General features: G+C 40.2%; 1 protein-coding gene across 1 annotated transcript in view; it reads right to left on the reverse strand.

Moving 5' to 3' along the window:
- The window catches only part of LOC122811072 (diacylglycerol kinase zeta-like), a 3,109,428-nt gene that overhangs the window by 1,775,450 nt on the left and 1,315,436 nt on the right, over nt 1–18,542 (reverse strand). The window contains exon 8 of the mRNA XM_044082630.1: nt 8,662–8,733. Within this exon, the coding sequence (XP_043938565.1) occupies nt 8,662–8,733 (72 nt within the window). The remainder of the gene's footprint in view (nt 1–8,661; nt 8,734–18,542) is intronic.

An 18,542-nucleotide genomic window follows, 5' to 3' on the forward strand; every position in this document is an offset into this window, starting at 1 on the left:
ATCTGGGAAGAGGTGAAGGACGGACTGCCAATCTGGGAAGAGGTGAAGGACTACCAATCAGGCAGGCCTTCTGCGGGTGTAGCCAAGTTTAGTTTTTGTTGCTTTTTGAGTGGGGTAGGAGTAGGCCTGGAATCAGATGCCTGGCTAACGGTAGCAGTGTCTGGTGGAGGAATTCTGGTCAGAGGCCCGGCTATGTATGGTTTCCTCTTGACATCAGTGGTAGCCGGTGTCTGGGTTGGCTCCGGTGGCGTGCCAGTGAAGTGGCTTCCTCCAAGATTGATGTAGAAGTCGACGGTCCATCGGACATCCCTCAACTCCTAAATCGGTAGCTGGCGCAGTGTCCGAAAGCGGAGCTGCAGAGGAAGAGGGCCTAGGAAACTTGGCCTTCTTTCGCAGAGGTTCAGTCAAAGAAAACGTCCCTCTAAGCTGAGAGACAAACCTGTCACATATTTTCTTCTGTTTGTAACAACGTTTCTTTTTCAAATTCTTGCCATTTTTGAAACTAAAACAGGGTATAGAACCAACAACACAACTGATTTCAGGGTCAGTAAGGAGAATGGGCCGGTTCTTTTTAATGATGTCACGTCTTGTTGACTTCATTAGAAAAAGTAAGACATAGCCTATTCACAGATATTGAGGAGATCTGCCTTTCTGGTAGTGCATTCACTAGATGCTCATCTGAATAGTAGGGTTTGGTTTTGTAACTTTCATATGAATCTACTTCCACTATCGCTCTGTCAATATCAGACTTCTTATATCCTCTCTCAACAAACTCTGTAGTGATACGACTCATGGCTTCCATTAATTCTTCCCTGTCTGTATGTAATCTCTTGCAGCGTAAGATTTGGTTCTTAACTATATTCTTAGTAATGTGTCTAGGATGCATACTGGAGCGATGAAGAATGTTGTTCTTCTTACAATCCTTCCTATGTATTCTGGTCGAGATATTACCGAACATATTTTTACTCACAGTTACATCCAGAAAGCTGATTTCACCTTTGAAGTGACTAAGGGAGAAGGCTAGGTACCTAGTTGTGTTATCAAGGAACCTAACATATGTATCTAATTATGTCTCATCACCATGCCAAGCAAAGAAGGTATCATCCACAAAACGTTTATAAAACGTAATGTGCTGCTTGTCCATGTCGGAGGTAAAAACATTTCTTTCTCCCATTGGGCCAAAACAATACTGGCATATGTGTTGGCACATGCCGTGCCCATAGCAACTCCCACTTTCTGAAGAAAAAAACACCCTTTCAAACAAAAAAATATTATTCTCCAGAATCAAGTCTAGAAGGGCACATATCATATTGGTTTTGGTATTGCTGAAGTTGCTCTCCTTGGTAAGAAACTGCTTGATATTCTCAATCCCTTCATCGCTGGGAATAACCGTGAACAAAGAGTTCACGTCCAATGTAACAAAGATAACATCAGTTAAACCTACGGCTTGTTGATTTTCAGCCCAGTCATAAAGATGTTCTAAGAACTGTTTGCTGTCACAGAGGACAGTAGTTACCTTATTCAACATAAATCTTAGCTGTTTTTCTATATATACATATATATATATATATATATATATATATATATATATATATATATATATATATATAGACATTGGCTCTGTGAGCCAACCTCTTCCTGATACAATAGGTCGAAGTGGGGGATTTTGTTGATCTTTATGCACTTTTGGAAGACCATAAATTGTTGGTATAGTCTGATGTTGTACACTAAAATAGTTGAAAAGACTGTAGTCTATTTGGTTAGTCATGTGCAAATTATATAAATAGAAATGCAGTCTGTTGATAATACCATTAACCTGAAATTTCTATAATATGATGTACACTTTTTCATCATGAAGCATGCTAAACATCCTATCCATATAATTTTTAGTTTCATACACAATTCCACCCCCCTTGTCTGCAGGTCTAATAACTAAAAATTCTGTATTAATTAGTGTTCGCAGAGCCTCATTCTCTTTAATAGTCAAATTGTAAAAACAATTACTAGATTTCAAAGTAGCCATTTTCCTAAGGTCATCTTCACACATTTTTACAAAAGCATTCATAACAGGGGAATTATTAGGAACAAAGCAACTTGGTTTCTTAAAAATGCATCTGTCAACATTATTCCCATTATTATCATCATAGATAACTTTCAACATTGTATTCCTGGCAAAAAAATTAATGTCTAGGATGGTATCAACTAAATTCATGCCACAAGCTGGTATGAAGGATAGTCCTTTATTCAGGACTGAGAGTTCCTCTGGTGAGAGCAACAGAAGATAGGTTAAAAACCAAGTCATTTATCTGCGAGCCCGTGTGTTCGGGCCTCTGCTCTGAGATGTGGGGTTGGATTCTATTCTTCCCCGTCTCCTGCGGTTTCTGGACCTGTTCTTGCGTACATCCTGCCTTACAGGCAGAACCTTGTCCCTAAAAAAACGCAGACTTATGTAGACATTCAGCATTCTTTTTGTCTTTTGACCCTATGTTCACAGAATTACTGTTGTTGACGGGAAACATTTTCAGTTTAACTACAGGTTCATTAGCAGTTTGTTTCGGTGTAATTATTTCAATATTAAAATCATTAGCTGAGTTCTGAGCACTTTGCACATTAACAGCATTTTGTGCAGTAAAGTCATTGTCAGTGTCATTTGAAAATACTGCTGCAGCATTACTGTCACAAGTGCTATATTTGTTTAAACTATTAAGAGAAACGGCTGCATCACTAAAAGCAGAAGATGAAGGCATACACTGTCAGAAGTAAGCCTTGATGATGTAGAGACTGATTCTGCTAATCTTGACCTCACTGAGATAGCAATTTTTAAGCACAAATGCCTTCTTTGGCAACGTTATCACTTTGAGGCTGCCATCTTCCACAAAGTGATACCTAGAGGGCTAAAGGTACTTAAAATGCCCTCCTATGGGACAAGTACCCAGAACTCCTAAAAAGATGGCAAATGCTCAATTTGCAGTTGAGTATTGACTATATGACATTAATAAATGAGTTATTTTTGCCTGAAGAGAACTCCTTAGCCACTGACATTAACAATATGACTAATATGCTTGTGGATTCCAATCAGATGAGATCTGTGTTCAACACCTTACCTTGATGATGTCCTTCTAAATGTCTCTTTATATACGTCTTCTCTTGGCCAAGGGTGACTCGACCAATAGGAATACAGGGGAAACGCTTCAGAGATGGGACGAAAGCATTTCCTCCTGATTTGACTGTAAATAGTAGCCTGAGAACTGGTGCATGCCCTTCACAACTAACCGAAGCAGGCAGCAGCTGTTTTGGCATAGGAACAGTGGAAAACCACCCTCCAGCTAACAACGAAGTGTGTGGAGCAGGAAATACATCTGATGTAGCTGCTATTAATAATCATCGACAAGAAGGTAAAGTTAACATCGATCTTTTTAAACATAATGGCTGTTCAACCAAGTCTACTGAAATGCCATTAGTACCTGGCGTTGTAGAGATAGATACTGAAGTTGATGTTCTCACTTCTGAACAGTGTATGCCTTCACCTTCTGTTTTAACGATGCAGCCATTTCTCTTAACAATAGTTTAAACAAAAATAGCACTTGTGACAGTAATGCTGCAGCAGTCTTTTCAAATGACACTGACAATGACTTTACTGCTCAAAATACTGTTAATGTGCAAAGTGCTCAGAACTCAGCTAATGATTTTAATATTGAAATAATTACACCGAAACAAACTGCTAATGAACCTGTAGTTAAACTGAAAATGTTTCCTTTCAACAACAGTAATTCTGTGAACATAGGGTCAAAAGACAAAAAGAATGTTGAATGTCTATGTAAGTCAGCATTTTTTTTGGACAAGGCTCTGCCTATAAGGCAGGATGTATGCAAGAGCAGGTCCAGAAGTCACAGGAGATGGGGAAGGATAGAATCCAACCCCACATCTCAGAGCAGAGGCCCGAACACAGGGGCTCACAGATAAATGACTTGGTCTTTAACCTATCTTCTGTTGCTCTCACCAAAGAGGAACTCTCGGTCCTGAATAAAGGACTATGTTTCATACCAGCTTGTGGTATGAATTTAGTTGATACCATCCTAGACATTAATTTGTTTGCCAGGAATACAATGTTGAAAGTTTTCCATGATGATGATAATGGGAATAATGTTGGCATACGCATTTTTAAGAAAACAAATTGCTTTGTTCCTAATAATTCCCCTGTTATGAATGCCTTTGTAAAAATGTGTGAAGATGACATTAGGAAATGGATACTTTGAAATCTAGTAATAGTTTTTACAATTTGACTATTAAAGAGAATGAGGCTCTACGAACACTAATTAATACAGAATTTTTAGTTATTAGACCTGCAGACAAGGGGGGATGGAACTGTGTTTGATACTGAAAATTATATGGATAGGATGTTTAGCATGCTTCATGATGAAAAAGTGTACATCATATTACAGAAATTTCAGGTTAATGGTATTATCAACAGACTGAATTTCTATTTATATGATTTGGTCATGACTAATTAAATAGACTACAATCTTTTCAACTATTTTAGTGTACAACATCCGACTATACCAACAATTTATGGTCTTCCAAAAGTGCATAAAGATCCACAAAATCCCCCACTTCGACCTATTGTATCAGGAAGAGGTTGGCTCACAGAGCCACTGTCTATATATGTAGAAAAACAGCTAAGATTTGTGTTGAATAAGGTAACTACTGTCCCCTGTGACAGCAAACAGTTCTTAGAACATCTTTGGGACTGGGCTGAAAATCAACAAGCTGTAGGTTTAACTGATGTTATCTTTGTTACATTGGACGTGAACTCTTTGTTCACGGTTATTCCCAACGATGAAGGGGTTGAGAATGTCAGGCAGTTTCTTACCAAGGAGAGCAACTTCAGCAATACCAAAACCAATATATGTGCCCTTCTAGACTTGATTCTAGAGAATAATGATTTTTTTGTTTGAAAGAGAGTTTTTTTCTTCAGAAAGTGGGAGTTGCTATGGGCACGGCATGTGCCAACACATATGCCAATATTGTTTTGGCCCAATGGGAGAAAGAAATGGTTTTTACTTCCGACATGTACATGCAGCACATTACGTTTTATAAATGTTTTGTGGATGATATTTTATTTGCTTGGCATGGTAATGAGACACAATTAGATACATATTTTAGGTTCCTTGATAACACAACTGGGTACCTACCCTTCTCCCTTAGTCACTCCAAAGGTGAAATCAGCTTTATGGATGCAACTGTGAGTAAAACTGTTTGGTAATATCTTGACCAGAATACTTAGGAAGGACTGTAGGAAGAACAACATTCTTCATCGCTCCAGTGTGCATCCTAGACACATAACTAAGAATATAGTTAAGAATCAAGTCTTACGCTGCAAGAGATTACATACCGACAAGGAAGAATTAATGGAAGCATGAGTCGTCTTACTACAGAGTTTGTTGAGAGAGGATATAAGAAGTCTGATATTGACAGAGCGATAGTGGAAGTAGATTCACATGAAAGTTACAAAACCAAACCCTACTATTCAGATGAGCATCTAGTGAATGCACTCCCAGAAAGGCAGATCTCCTCAACATCTGTGAATAGGCTATGTCTTACTTTTTCTAATGATGTCAACAAGACGTGACATCATTAAAAAGAACTGGCCCATTCTTCTTACTGACCCTGAAATCAGTCATGTTGTTGGTTCTATACCCAGTTTTAATTTCAAAAATGGCAAGAATTTGAAAAAGAAACTTTGTTACAAACAGAAGAAAATATGTGACAGGTTTGTCTCTCAGCTTAGAGGGACTTTTTCTTGTAGAAATTGCAGAACTTGTAATGGTATTTGGTCTACTTGCATGATTTTACACCCTGTGCATCAGAAGCCTGTAAAGTTTTTATTTTATGCAGATTGCTCTACTAAAAACATTGTGTATTTTGCTAAGTGTAATCTCTGTAGTGTATTCTACATTGGTAAAACCAATAGAACTTTAAAGGAAAGGGTAATAGAACATCTTAATGATATTAGGAACAGCAAGCTTACTTATGCACTAGCCAAGCATGTTTTAGATTGTGGAGACCAGCACAATTTTAAATTTTTGGTTTTGCAGAAAATGAATGTGAGTTTTAGATAAGGTGACATTAACAATGAAACTGAATATGCTGAATTATGGTGGATAGTGGACTTTAAGGCATACTTATCACCTGGCCTTAACAGTGCTGTATCCTTAAAACCTCTCTTGAAAAAGAGGGTTGCTTCACTGATTTCTAAAGCATTTTTATTGGTTGTTGGTTTTATTTAAACCTTGTGTGCTAATTTATTTTTGTATTAAGGTCTGATGAAGAGGATTGTCTTGAAAGCGCTTACCTAACTTTGTGTTTTGGGATAAATTTCAAGTATTTTATTCTCCAGCCTACAAGTCTCTTTACTCATTATTTTTTAAACCGTTGGTTTTCCGGGTAGAGATATAGGGTGGCCAGGTGGCTACGAAGGGTAGGAATAAACGATTGGCAAATGGAGCAAACATTGTGATCATGCTGCCGGCCTATGCAAAAAATGCAGTGATCGTGCATGTCTTTATGGGGTATCTAGCGCCCGCATTGGCATTTGCCCTTTTTTGCTGACATCGGCTAAGGATTGCTACAACAAAACCAAGCTTTAGCTGGAAATTAAGAAAACCCCATGGGGTACTTAGCTTTTAGGCATCCTGCAGTGAAGGAGCGAAGCACATGATGCGTTGGTTGTCTGTGGCTGAAAAGTTCTGAGGTCTGCACTTGCAGATGTCACATTTAAGGTCCCTGGTTTATGGCCCTACATGTGACGTCCCACGCAGCTACAACAGCCAAGCTGAAGCTTTTGCACAGGAGCAGATGTACGGGTCACCTGAGGTGGAAAATCCCACACCAAGAATACTGCAACACAGGAATAGAAGACATTGGGGATTCTTCGAGATACATACCTGCCCCTCTAACATGTTCTACTTAAGTCACAAGCAAAGCTTAAATCTCTGGTGCTGCTCATTTTGTAAAGGATCATCTGCTATTTTGTTTTTACTGTCAATATTATGATGTTTAGATAATTTAGAGTACCGTCACACAGACACAGATTTATGTATATCTACATATCCACCTCTCTATCTCTCTCTCTCTCTATATACATATATATATATATATATATACATATATATATATATCTATATATATATATATATATATATATATATATATATATATATATAGATGTATCTATATGATGTGTGTATACTGAAAGGTATGTAAACAATTTGTGTGTGTGTGTGTGTGTGAGCGCGTATACATGCATATACACACACACACACACACATATATATATATATATATATATATATATACATACACACACAGAGATAGACATATATGCATACACACACACACAAAACAAATACATATATGCACATCTATGTGCGCTTTACATGTGTGTGTGTATATGTACACACACACACGCACCTACATATATATATATATATATATATATATATATATATATATATATATATATATATATATATGGATTCACTTCATAACACTGAAACTTCAAAATACTGAAAATGACAAAACTTCATAATACTGAAGACCAAAATACTGAAAGCTCAAAATACTGAATACTCAAAATACTGAAAACACATATTATGTGTAAACTCAGCTTAAACAACATAAATCATAGCAATTTCTACCAAATATATGCAGGGGGCAAGCCCCCCTGCACCCCCTGCTAATTATATATATCTACTCCAAGATTGCACTTAAGTACACTATGTGCAATCTTGGAGTTGATATATTTAATTGGCAGGGGGTGTGGGGGGCACAGCCCCCCACATGGGGGGTGCAGGGGGGCTTGCCCCCTGCATATATTTGGTAGAAATTGTTATGATTCATGTTGTTTAAGCTGAGTTTACACATAATATGTGTTATCAGTATTTTGAGTTTCAGTATTTTGAGTTTCAGTATTTTGAGTATTCAGTACTTTGGTTTCAGTATTTTGAGTTTCAGTATTTTGAAATTTCAATGTTATGAAGTGAATCCATATATATATATATATATATATATATATATATATATATATATAAAATACATTTACACACACACACACACACATATATATATATATATATATATATATATATATATACATAAATACACACACACACACACACACACACATGTCTACACGCACAAAGTACACACCCATCCACTCAAACACACACACAGACACTTCATTGTTGTTTTGTTAATGCTTTCTAGATTTTGTTTTACCCTTGCAATCTGAAAAAGTAAAAAAAAAATAAACATTCAGCACAAAAGACTAAGGCTATGAGCTACTTATGAGTTGCTTCCAAGGTTTAATTCCCTCCACCTTCATTTGCCTACTTTGTGACTTTGAACAAATCACTTAACCAGACAGTGCTTCAAGGAAATTGCAATTTGGCTAGGCTGCTAAATGGTCACCAGGTCTGCATGCCTAGTAACTACCTATGAGACTAGTGGTAATCTAGTTAAAAAAAAAAAAAATGTGACAAATAAAAATAACAGTAATAGCTCAACAAGAACACACCAGTGACAGATATACAATTAACTTAATTTACTGGTTAGAATTAGTATGCATTTTACAAGCAGGCCATAACATCAAAAGGTACTCACAGCTAGCTTACACCAGGAACAGCTGATTGCTACAATCTCTTTACTGTGAAATGCAAACTTCTGCTGGAAACCCTATGAAAAAGAAAAAAAGTTGTCATGTAAAATAATGTCTCACTAAGATGTGTCCTTGTTCAAAGCATCAATATAGAGAATTTACCTCAAAAGACTCAAAAAATCAAGCTGATGAAAGCAAAATGTTAACTAAAATGGCTATGAATGCATAATAGCTGCAAAAAAAAAAAAAATGATGGAGCTAGTTGACTAGTGCAGGTCTGTATCAGAACAACGAAAGCGCATATGTGCGACTATATAAAAGTTGCCACATAATATGCAAAACCTTGAAATAGCAGCAACAGCCACATAATCACATTTTTTCCTAGTGAAAAAATTCCTGTGGTCATTTGGGAAAAATAAAAATTAAAAACCATCATCAGGTAGGGGGCTTTGCCCCCCCCCAACTAAATATACCAACTCCGAGATCGCACTGTAGCAAAGAAAAGGACAACTCCGTGAAGTTGGCCAACTATCTCCTTGCCCTGTGACATATTCATCAAATCGCTTAAATGCGGTTCGATGAATATGTGTCGCTCTTTACGTGTTCGCTCAAAAGCAGTTTTGTGCTTCTAATATAAACCCAACTAGTGCAGGTGTAAGGAGGTCAGTTGTAGCCTTACTCACAAGGGTCAAGGAATGGGATGTTGTCCATTAGAAGGGCCAACTACGGAAGAAAAATGTGTACTGTAACATTATTTCTTCTTATACAAGAAGAGTCCCTCTCCAGCTGATCACAAGCAGATGGTGGGAAAAATATAAGAGAACAATGAAAACTGGGTGATGCTGCTGGCAGTACCTGGATAATGTATGTAGTGCAGCCTTCCTAAGGAGGGTGTACAATCCAAAAAGTGGTGGAATTCCAGCATGCATAAAAAAGTTCATAAGAAAAATTACATCTATGTTCATCATACCTGTAAGACATCCTGGCGAATATACAGAATTCATGTGAAAGTGAGCCTGGCTTCACGTCACTTGGGGATGGAGCCTTCACTGCAACCCAAGTGACTGGGATGTGATTAATGACCATGTCACTAGAGAAGTCAGGTAAGATGAGGATTGAAGGAACATGACCTGCTTGCCTCTCTCAGGGGCGGGGAGGGAAGGGGATGCTCAGGGTGCACAAAGGAAAATGTAATTCTTCTGGTGGAGACCAGGGGAAACTATTTCCTGTGCCTGAGGGGAGGAGGTACGGCTATATTTTGGCAACTTAGTGGAGGAGAGACACGACCAGCATGGACAGTCCACTGTATATCTCTAAAAGACATGCATCTATGGGAAATGGAGTAGGTCAATGTATATATTTAAAAAAAAAAAAACCTACCTATCTTGACTGTCTAAATGACAGCTACTCCTTACTGTTCCTTGCCCCAGTGATGTAGACCAAGTGGGTCAACTGACTGGGAGGGGGTTGATGGTTGACAACAGTGAAGGCAAAGAGAGCCCAAAAACAAAAAAAAGGAATTCCTGTGAAAGCAGCAATCAATTCTGAATTCAACTGCCAAACCAATATAGAGGCCAAAAGTATTGCCAAACCACTTCAGAAAATAATAGTCAACAAAGATGTGTTTGCGCTCCACAAATTTCACCACTATGTCTAAGGCAATCTGACTTTGTTCTAAAAGTTGATGCTTATCCAGCAAATTACTTAGTTTACTGTATAAACTTCCACGTGCAGACTCATCTACAAATATGAAAAGTATCTTGAAAAAACTTTCTAAAGTGGGATACAAAAAATGTAAAACACCCTATGCAATCTCTTTAATAGGAAAGGTGGAGGTAGGATAGAACGCTCCTCCCCCTCCAACACACACACACACACACACACACACACACACACACACACACACACACACACACACACACACACACACACACACACACCTTTAATTCTATTTATTCATATGTTAACTGATTAAATGAGCTGAGCTATCTCAACAGTCTTTCCAGGTATGATCCCGGCCACAAGAGCAAGGGTAAGTAAAACAAACATACATGTACAACTCAAGAGTAGTCAATCAACCAGCATATTTTTGAGACGTACTAAAATACCTGGAGAAAGGCATGTACTTAGACAGTCCTACTTAGACAATAGACAACAGGCTGTCCTATGGGACAACAACCTATCATCCCATCTCCCTGTTACCTTAGGTGTTCCCCAGGGCTTCATATTAGACCCCCTCCTTTTCTCAATATTTATCAATGACCTAAACCGAGCTATTCCCCAAGCTAACTGCATACAATATGCAGACGATTCAACAATAATCTGCTCATCTAAATCTCAATCCCAACTACAGACTCTAACCCAAAAAATGTTTAGTATAACAGAGAACTGGTTTCTACAACGCTGCCTCCTCTTGAACCCCCCCAAAAAAACAAACTCTTGCTCTTTCCTCCTACCAGGAAGTCACTCCCACTCAATTTCTCAATCTCATCCAACAATGGCACACTCATATCTCCTGATGTAACAACTAAACTTTTAGGGGTTACTACTGATAACAACCTGAACTTTGATACCCACATCAACAATACCATAAAGACTGTTAACAAGAAACTAGGATCTCTTCACAGGATTAAACCCTTTCCCTCCCCACTAGCTAGAACCACTATTACCCACTCCCACCTTATCTCCACACTTCTCTATGCTTCTTGATATATACAAACCTGTCAAACTATAACCTGAACAAGCTGACCAACTCATATAACGACATTCCCAGATTTGCCACTACTTCTCCTTTCAGGACCCATCACTGCTATAAACTGAAACAATTAGGCTGGCTAGAGCTCCAGAATCAGATTCACTATAACCAACTCACCATTGCCCACAAGACCCTCTACCAACCAACAAATACCCCAATTCTTTCCAGCCTCATTACCCAATATAAAAATCTCAAAACATTAAGATCATCTAATAAACTGCTTATATCAACATGTAAATCTAATAACATGGCAGTGGGGAAAAAAATGGAACCAACTACCTTACGAACTTACATCACTGTCCTCTGTTACACTTTTTAAGCACAATCTGAAACTCTGAAAACCCACTGGTCATGTCCCTGTACAAATCCTGACTAATCCTATCTGCTCCCTTCTCTCTTTTGCTTTAGACCTTACATCTGCTCTGACTTTTGTCAATATCCACCTAATTATCTATCCCTTATAAAGACATTTCTTACCCTTTACAGCTAATTTAACTTGTATAGCCAAGTCTTTGCAAATACAGTAAAAAATACCCCATCTAATGCTTCCAACAAATTCTGTACAAACTGTGCGAGTTGTTTTTTTTTTGCAATTGCTGAAACTTTAACTATGTATCTGTACCACAACTTGTTACCTAAATTTATGTTGAAACTGTGTATATTTTTGAACTGTTGAAACTTTAAGTTTGTATCTACATAAATTAACCTTTACCTGAATAGTTGCACTAATGTAACTTCCTGGAGCTTATCTCCCGGGGACTCTACTGAAAATGGACATGCATCCAGTTAGACCACCCCGGTCAACAAATGTAAAATAAATAAAAATAAATAAATGTAGATGTGAGAAAAACATGCAAGCTTGACTAACAGTGATTGCAGGTCAAGCTCGAAACCCATACCCTTGAGTTGTGAAACAAACATTTTTTTTTTGATTGTACAGCTCTCCATTACAATTAATGCAATCATCATGCAATTAGTCTCTGCCAATGGCCAATGATATCTTCCCCATTTCCTTCCCTTAATCCCATTCTACATATTATTTTGGCCCAATATCAACAGTAAAAAGAAGTTATGTCTTACCATAACATTCCACCTGTGCTGTCGATCATCTATTCTTGACTAGTGGGTTACAGTTACGATCCTTGGAACCGATCCAGCCATTCTATAGTTCGCGTCAGCCATTGTAAATGCCCTCGGGCAGATAGCCTAGTATGAACCTATGAACCTATGAACCAAAGAAAATCTCTTAAGCTGCAAGTCTACCCACAATGCCCCTTTCCAGTTTACCTCAGATCGAGTATGCAATCAGACAGAAGAAGATTCTGTAAAATCAAAGTCAGAAACCTTGTCCAAGGTATCCCTAACAATAAGAATCCAGGACAGGATGTCGCTCCACCAGAAGTCTAAAGGAGGGGGTAGGTGGGAGGGACACAAGAATAGATGAAGATCAACAACACAGATGGAACGTTATGGAAAGACATAACTTATTTATCGAATGTTGTCAATCTTCATCTATTCTTGACTAGTGTGACAGAGTCCCCAGCTACCTTAGATCCTGGGTGGCCTTATGGAAGAACATGCCTGAGAACCATAGAACCAAAGGATGCTCTCCCCTGGAGACCATATCCAACTTGTGATGAGTAATAAATGTATGAGGCTTAGCCCCAGTTGTAGCTGCAGAAAATTTCTGACATGGAAGCCTTGGAATGGGAGACAGCAGAAGTCACTACCAATATACTGGAATGTGCATTGAATGGTTTTGGTAGCGTCAAATTCAGCTTTGTATAGATGAAAGATATACAATCTCTTAACCATCTGGAGAGAGTTGCTTTCTACACTGATATGCCCATAGTTGCACTAGCAAAGGACACAAACAATTGTTCAGACCATTTAAACTGTTTAATTCTATCAAAATATAACCACAACTGCCTGTGTACATCCAAAAAGTAAAGGCAGGACTCTCCCTTGTTAGAATAGTTTGGAAAGAATACTGGTAACTCTATAGACTGATTGATATTAATCTCTGAAATCATCTTATGTAGAAAGGTTGAGTTTGTCCTGAGTGATACCCTATCCTTATGAAAAATTAAGTAAGGGGCTTTGGAACACACAGCTTGTAATTCAGAGACTCGTCTCATTGAAGTGACCGCTACAAGAAGTAACGTCTTCCAGGAAAATAATTTTAAATCACGGGTAGCTGCCAATACAAATGGCAGTGCTGTAAGTGATTGGCTGAAAGGAGGCTTTAAGCATATTGTACCCTTCAGGAAAACCTTGCAAAATCTGGGAAATTAAAGGTTGGTCTCCAAACCTGGTATGAAATTTGAAATTCCTGCTAAAACAACCAACTGTAGAAGCAGAGGCTCTTTTATTAAATATGGTAGCTAGGAATTCCAGAATTATCTCTACCAGTGCTGAAAAGGGTTCTTGTCCATTGTCCGAGGCCCACACCGAAAATCTCTTCCATTTGTTTAGGTAGAGAGCCCTGGTGGACTGTTTATGAGATGCCAACAAAATGTGCCGCACGAGAGAAGGTACACCATAGTGCCTGGTGGCTATCAGAAGTGGAGGAACTAAGCTGTTAGCTGGAGAGACTGAAGATTGGGATACACTAGTCCCTGGGGGTGGAACAGCAGATCTGGAGCTGGGTCCAGAATCCAGGGTTGGCAGAGCAGATGAAGCCAGAGGAAGGGAAACCAATCTGTCCAGGCCAATAAGGAGCAATGAGGATCACTTTGCTTCTCAACCGAGATACTTTCTTAAGAAATAACATGATCAGAGGGAAGGGTGGAAAAGAATAAAGAAGACCCAGGGACCAATGGTGTAGAAGAGCGTCTCTGGGGGACATTCCCTGAGGGGGGATCAGGGCAAAGTAGCTTCTACACTTGTTGTTCAGAGGTGAGGCAATCAGGGCACAGCAAGACTGGCCCCAATGAAGAATAACCTCCTTCTCTACTCTAGAGTTCAGAAACCACTCATGAGGCATGAGGACACATCTGCTCGGTTTGTCCGCAATTATGTTGGATGTCCCCGGGATGTGCATTGCTATCAGAAAGCATTTGGAGGACATGGCCCACTGCCACACTCAAAGAACTTCTCAACACAATGGGTAGGACTTGGTTCCCCTTGATTGTTAATGTACCAGACCACTGACATGTTGTCCGATCGAATAGCTATCATCCCTAGAGGTAAGGCAGTATGAAAAGCTTGCAAAGCGAGATGTACTGCCTGTAACTCCAGTACATTGATGTGCAGGTTGGCATCATAGGGTGGACCAAGTGCCTTGGACTGTCCTCCCCAGATAATGCCTCCCCAACCCATCTGGGAAGCATCTGAGGTCACTATGGCCTTGGGCTGAGGGAAGGCAAAAGGGCGGCCCCAAAGAATCTCTTCTGAATACATCCACCAAGTTAGATTGTTCTTGCATCAACTGGATATGAAAATTAAGTGGTCCACAGGATGGGTTAGAATCAATCATTGGTTTGCTAGTAGCCATTATAGGAGTCTCATGTGAAACCTTGCTAATGGAACTAAGTAAGTGATGGCAGTTGCTATGCAGCCCAGCGCCTGCAGAATCAGCTGAGCAGGTATTTTGCTTGAGTGCAATAGTGGATAAAGCTTTGCCTGTATCTTCTATAAACTCTGCAGGGGAAGTGATGCTATGCAAGAGGAAGTGTTGAGACAAGCTCCGATGAAAACCCTGTCCTGGGTGGGAATCAACTGGAACTTCGTAGAGTTTGCTGTTATGCCCAATTGATGGGATAGGTTCAGGACGTAGTCCATGGCCTGTAGTAGCAGAGAGGAGCCAGTCATCTAGATAAGGAAACCGTGCAGTCTCAAATGAGCTGTGACTGCTGCCATACATTTGGTGAATACCCTGGGGGGCTGTGGTGAGGCCAAAGGGCAGTACTCTGAACAGGAAATGACTGGCTCCCAGCCAGAAGCGGAGGAATGTTCTTGAAAGTTTGTCTACCTTTATGTGGTAATACGAGTCTTGAAAGAAGATGGAGCATATCCAATCATCTTTCTCCAAGAAGTGGAGAAAAGACTGAACTGAGACCATATGGAATTTTTCTTGTTGGGCAAATTTATTTAGAATCCTGAGATCCAAAACTGGTTTCCAGACCCCTGTTTTCTTTGACACTAAAAAGAATCGTGAGTAAAAACTGGATCCTAATTGGTCTGGTGGGACTTCTTGGATGACTATTTTCTCTAGCAGCTTTTGTATCTCTATTGCTGCTTGATCTCTCTAACTGTTTGGAATGTCGGGGAGTTTTGTAAGGGTTCTTGGACAAAGGGTAAAGGGAATTAGATAAACCTCTGGTAATTATCATTAGCACCCAGGCAACAGTTATGTATCACCAGGCATCTGGATGCAAGGAAAATCTTCCTCCGACTGCTTCCAGAGGTAAGCAATCGGGCACCCCTTCAGGAGCGCTGATAGAGTTGATCGGTGAAGAATCTCTGGAACCTTGATTCTGCAGACCACCCCTGCCTCTGGGACAGTGTCTTCCACTATAATTCCCCCCTCTGCCCTGAGGGGACTTCATGCCATGTATGCCTTGAAAGGCTTCTGGGATTCCTCTAACCACATTTTACCACTCCTTTGATACCTGGAATAGAATCGTTGAGGAGTGGAAAAACATACACACAAAGCAGACAAAGTTTTTCCATCCTTTTCACACCTGGACAGAATTTCCTTTAATTTGGTACCAAACAAAGAGGACCCATCAAAGTGAGCATTGACAAAGGAAGACTTGGATGGTTCTGTGAACTCACACAGGTGCATCCAAGCATGTCTCCGAATTGCAATGCCTGAAGCTGCATGTGTAATGAGCATCATGGACGAGTTTGAGATCGACTCCAGCGTAGCTAGATGGGAGGCCACTTTTCCTTGGATGCCCTCAGACACAGCTCCCACCAGGCTATCTCTCAGCTCCTTGATCAGATCCCTTTGGAGCCTGATGAAGTGTTCCAAAAAATTCAAGGACCTGATAGAGAAGGTAGATGATGCATATAACTGCTTCCCAAATCTGTCACCCTGGACTCTCAGTTCAGGAGATGGACAGTAGAACTTTCCTCAGCTAGATCTTTTCTAGTGACCACCACTACCACCATGGCATCTACTACTAAACCTTTAGCCCAATGTGGTTGGTCATCTGGGGCAAAAAGTCTTTTATCAGGTCTTTGTGGGACTGGTTCCACAGAATCAGGAGCCTTCCAAGCCTGCTAAATCAGCTTACTTAGATTGTCAGCATGTGGGGTCACCCAGGAGGTAGATGGGTGCACACCAAAGACCTGCAAGTACACCGATACCTCCAAGGATGGGTCTTTGGACTTCCAATCACCCCTCTGCTTTAGGATCTCCAGAATGTCTCCAAAGTAGACATCTTCCTGGAGTGACCGTGGGGAACCCTCCCATCATCGAAATCCATGTCTTCTGTGACGGATTCTTCCAGAGAATTAATGTGTTTCCTCTTGCACAATCTCTTTCAAGGGAGGTTTTCAGTGGGAACATCTGAAGAGGACTCGAAGAGAAAGTACCCTTTGTAGGCATATCTTGTGACCGTGATGCATGCTATCCATGGGTAGTGGCTAGTAGCTGAACTGAGAAACCTGGGGTCACAGGGGAAGACTCCAATAACCCAGGAGACACATGGGAAGAAGCAGTGGCTAAAGCTCTTTCTATAGTCTGAAAGCAGGGCCCCCTGAGGAGGATTGGGAGCCCAGAACTGAGACAGACAAACTTGGAACCAGGGTCACACTCCACCCTGAGAGCCCCACCTGATAGACAGGAACCTAGGACGGGTTCAGTGCAGCCAGAGCCATAAGAGATATGGATGGCTCCATAGAAAAGCTCAGAGCCAACATGTACTCTCCATGTTCGATGGCAAGGACAGAGTCCTGGGGACCTGATGATGTCAATGGCATTGAAGGGGCCAGAGCCAGACTCGGTGTTGAGAACAAGGCTGCAGTCGGTGCCAAAGTCATCATTACCTGGGCAGTTGGAGGCGATGGCTCTAAAACCTGTGAAGAGGTTAGAGGAGGAGAAAAACTGGATGTGGATTGAGAAAAAACACCTGCTCCAGGAAGGAGAGGGGGCTGAACAGAAGGAAGACCTCGGGCTGCCAAGATCTAGTTCACCAACCTAACAACATCCATTTCCAAAAGACGTCTGCTGGAGCGTGTCGACAAAGCTAAAGGAGAATCAGGTCTCTCTAGAAAAGGAATAGGTAAATGTCCAAAGAAAGGGTCTATAGATGGTGAATTAGTAGACTTGGGTTCTGAGATTATCATTAGTTTTGGCACCAACTGTTGGGCAATGGAAGAAATAGTCAATACCGGAGATGGAGCTGTAGAGCTAGGACTCTGAACCACAGACAACACCGGTGTAGCAGGTACCAAAAAACTTTTCGTTGCCGGACACTGACCATTCTGAAGGTTTGTGAATCTTGGTTTTTGGTTCTGTGGAGGAACCCTCAGAGGCATTCTTGTATTTCTTAATGGCTGGTGCAGAAGGACATGTCAGCACCAAGTGAGAAGACAGAGTCTTAAGGAGCCTTTTGAGGACCAATTTATTCTTTCTCTCTGCCAAGGTTCTATTACTAAAGCCCTGGCAAACGCAACAAACCACACTCATGTGGGGAACAACCAAACAATAGACACGTTTTTCATGATTAACTGAGTTTGGCATTTTTCTGCCACACTCAGTACATTGTTCAAAGGCTGTGGTAGAAGATTTAGGCTTTTCTGCCATATCTACAACTCGAACAGACAAGACAAACACAAAGGCAGAAAAGATAAATAAAGAAAGAGAGCGTCTACCAACAATGGTAGAAAAGGGTTACCACAATGGTAAGATAGGAACAAAATATCAACGATGGTAGGGGAAAAGAAAAACTACCAGCAGTAGGAGAAAATCACACACTCAAGGGTAACCTCAACAGATAAATGAATTAAGCTAAGAAGGTAGTTATAAAAAGGAAATAAATAAATAAGAGAATAATGTACAAGTACTTAGCTACGAGAGAGTCGGCTGATGCGTTGTATTCACAAGAGCAGTGAACGAGATCTGAGATACACTGAAGAGGGGAAGTGTGGGTAGACTTTCAGCTCAAGACTTTTTTGGTT

The sequence above is a fragment of the Protopterus annectens genome, chromosome 9.part0, assembly GCF_019279795.1.
Source record: "Protopterus annectens isolate FY-2018-M chromosome 9.part0, PAN1.0, whole genome shotgun sequence".
Taxonomy (NCBI): Eukaryota; Metazoa; Chordata; order Ceratodontiformes; family Protopteridae; genus Protopterus; species Protopterus annectens.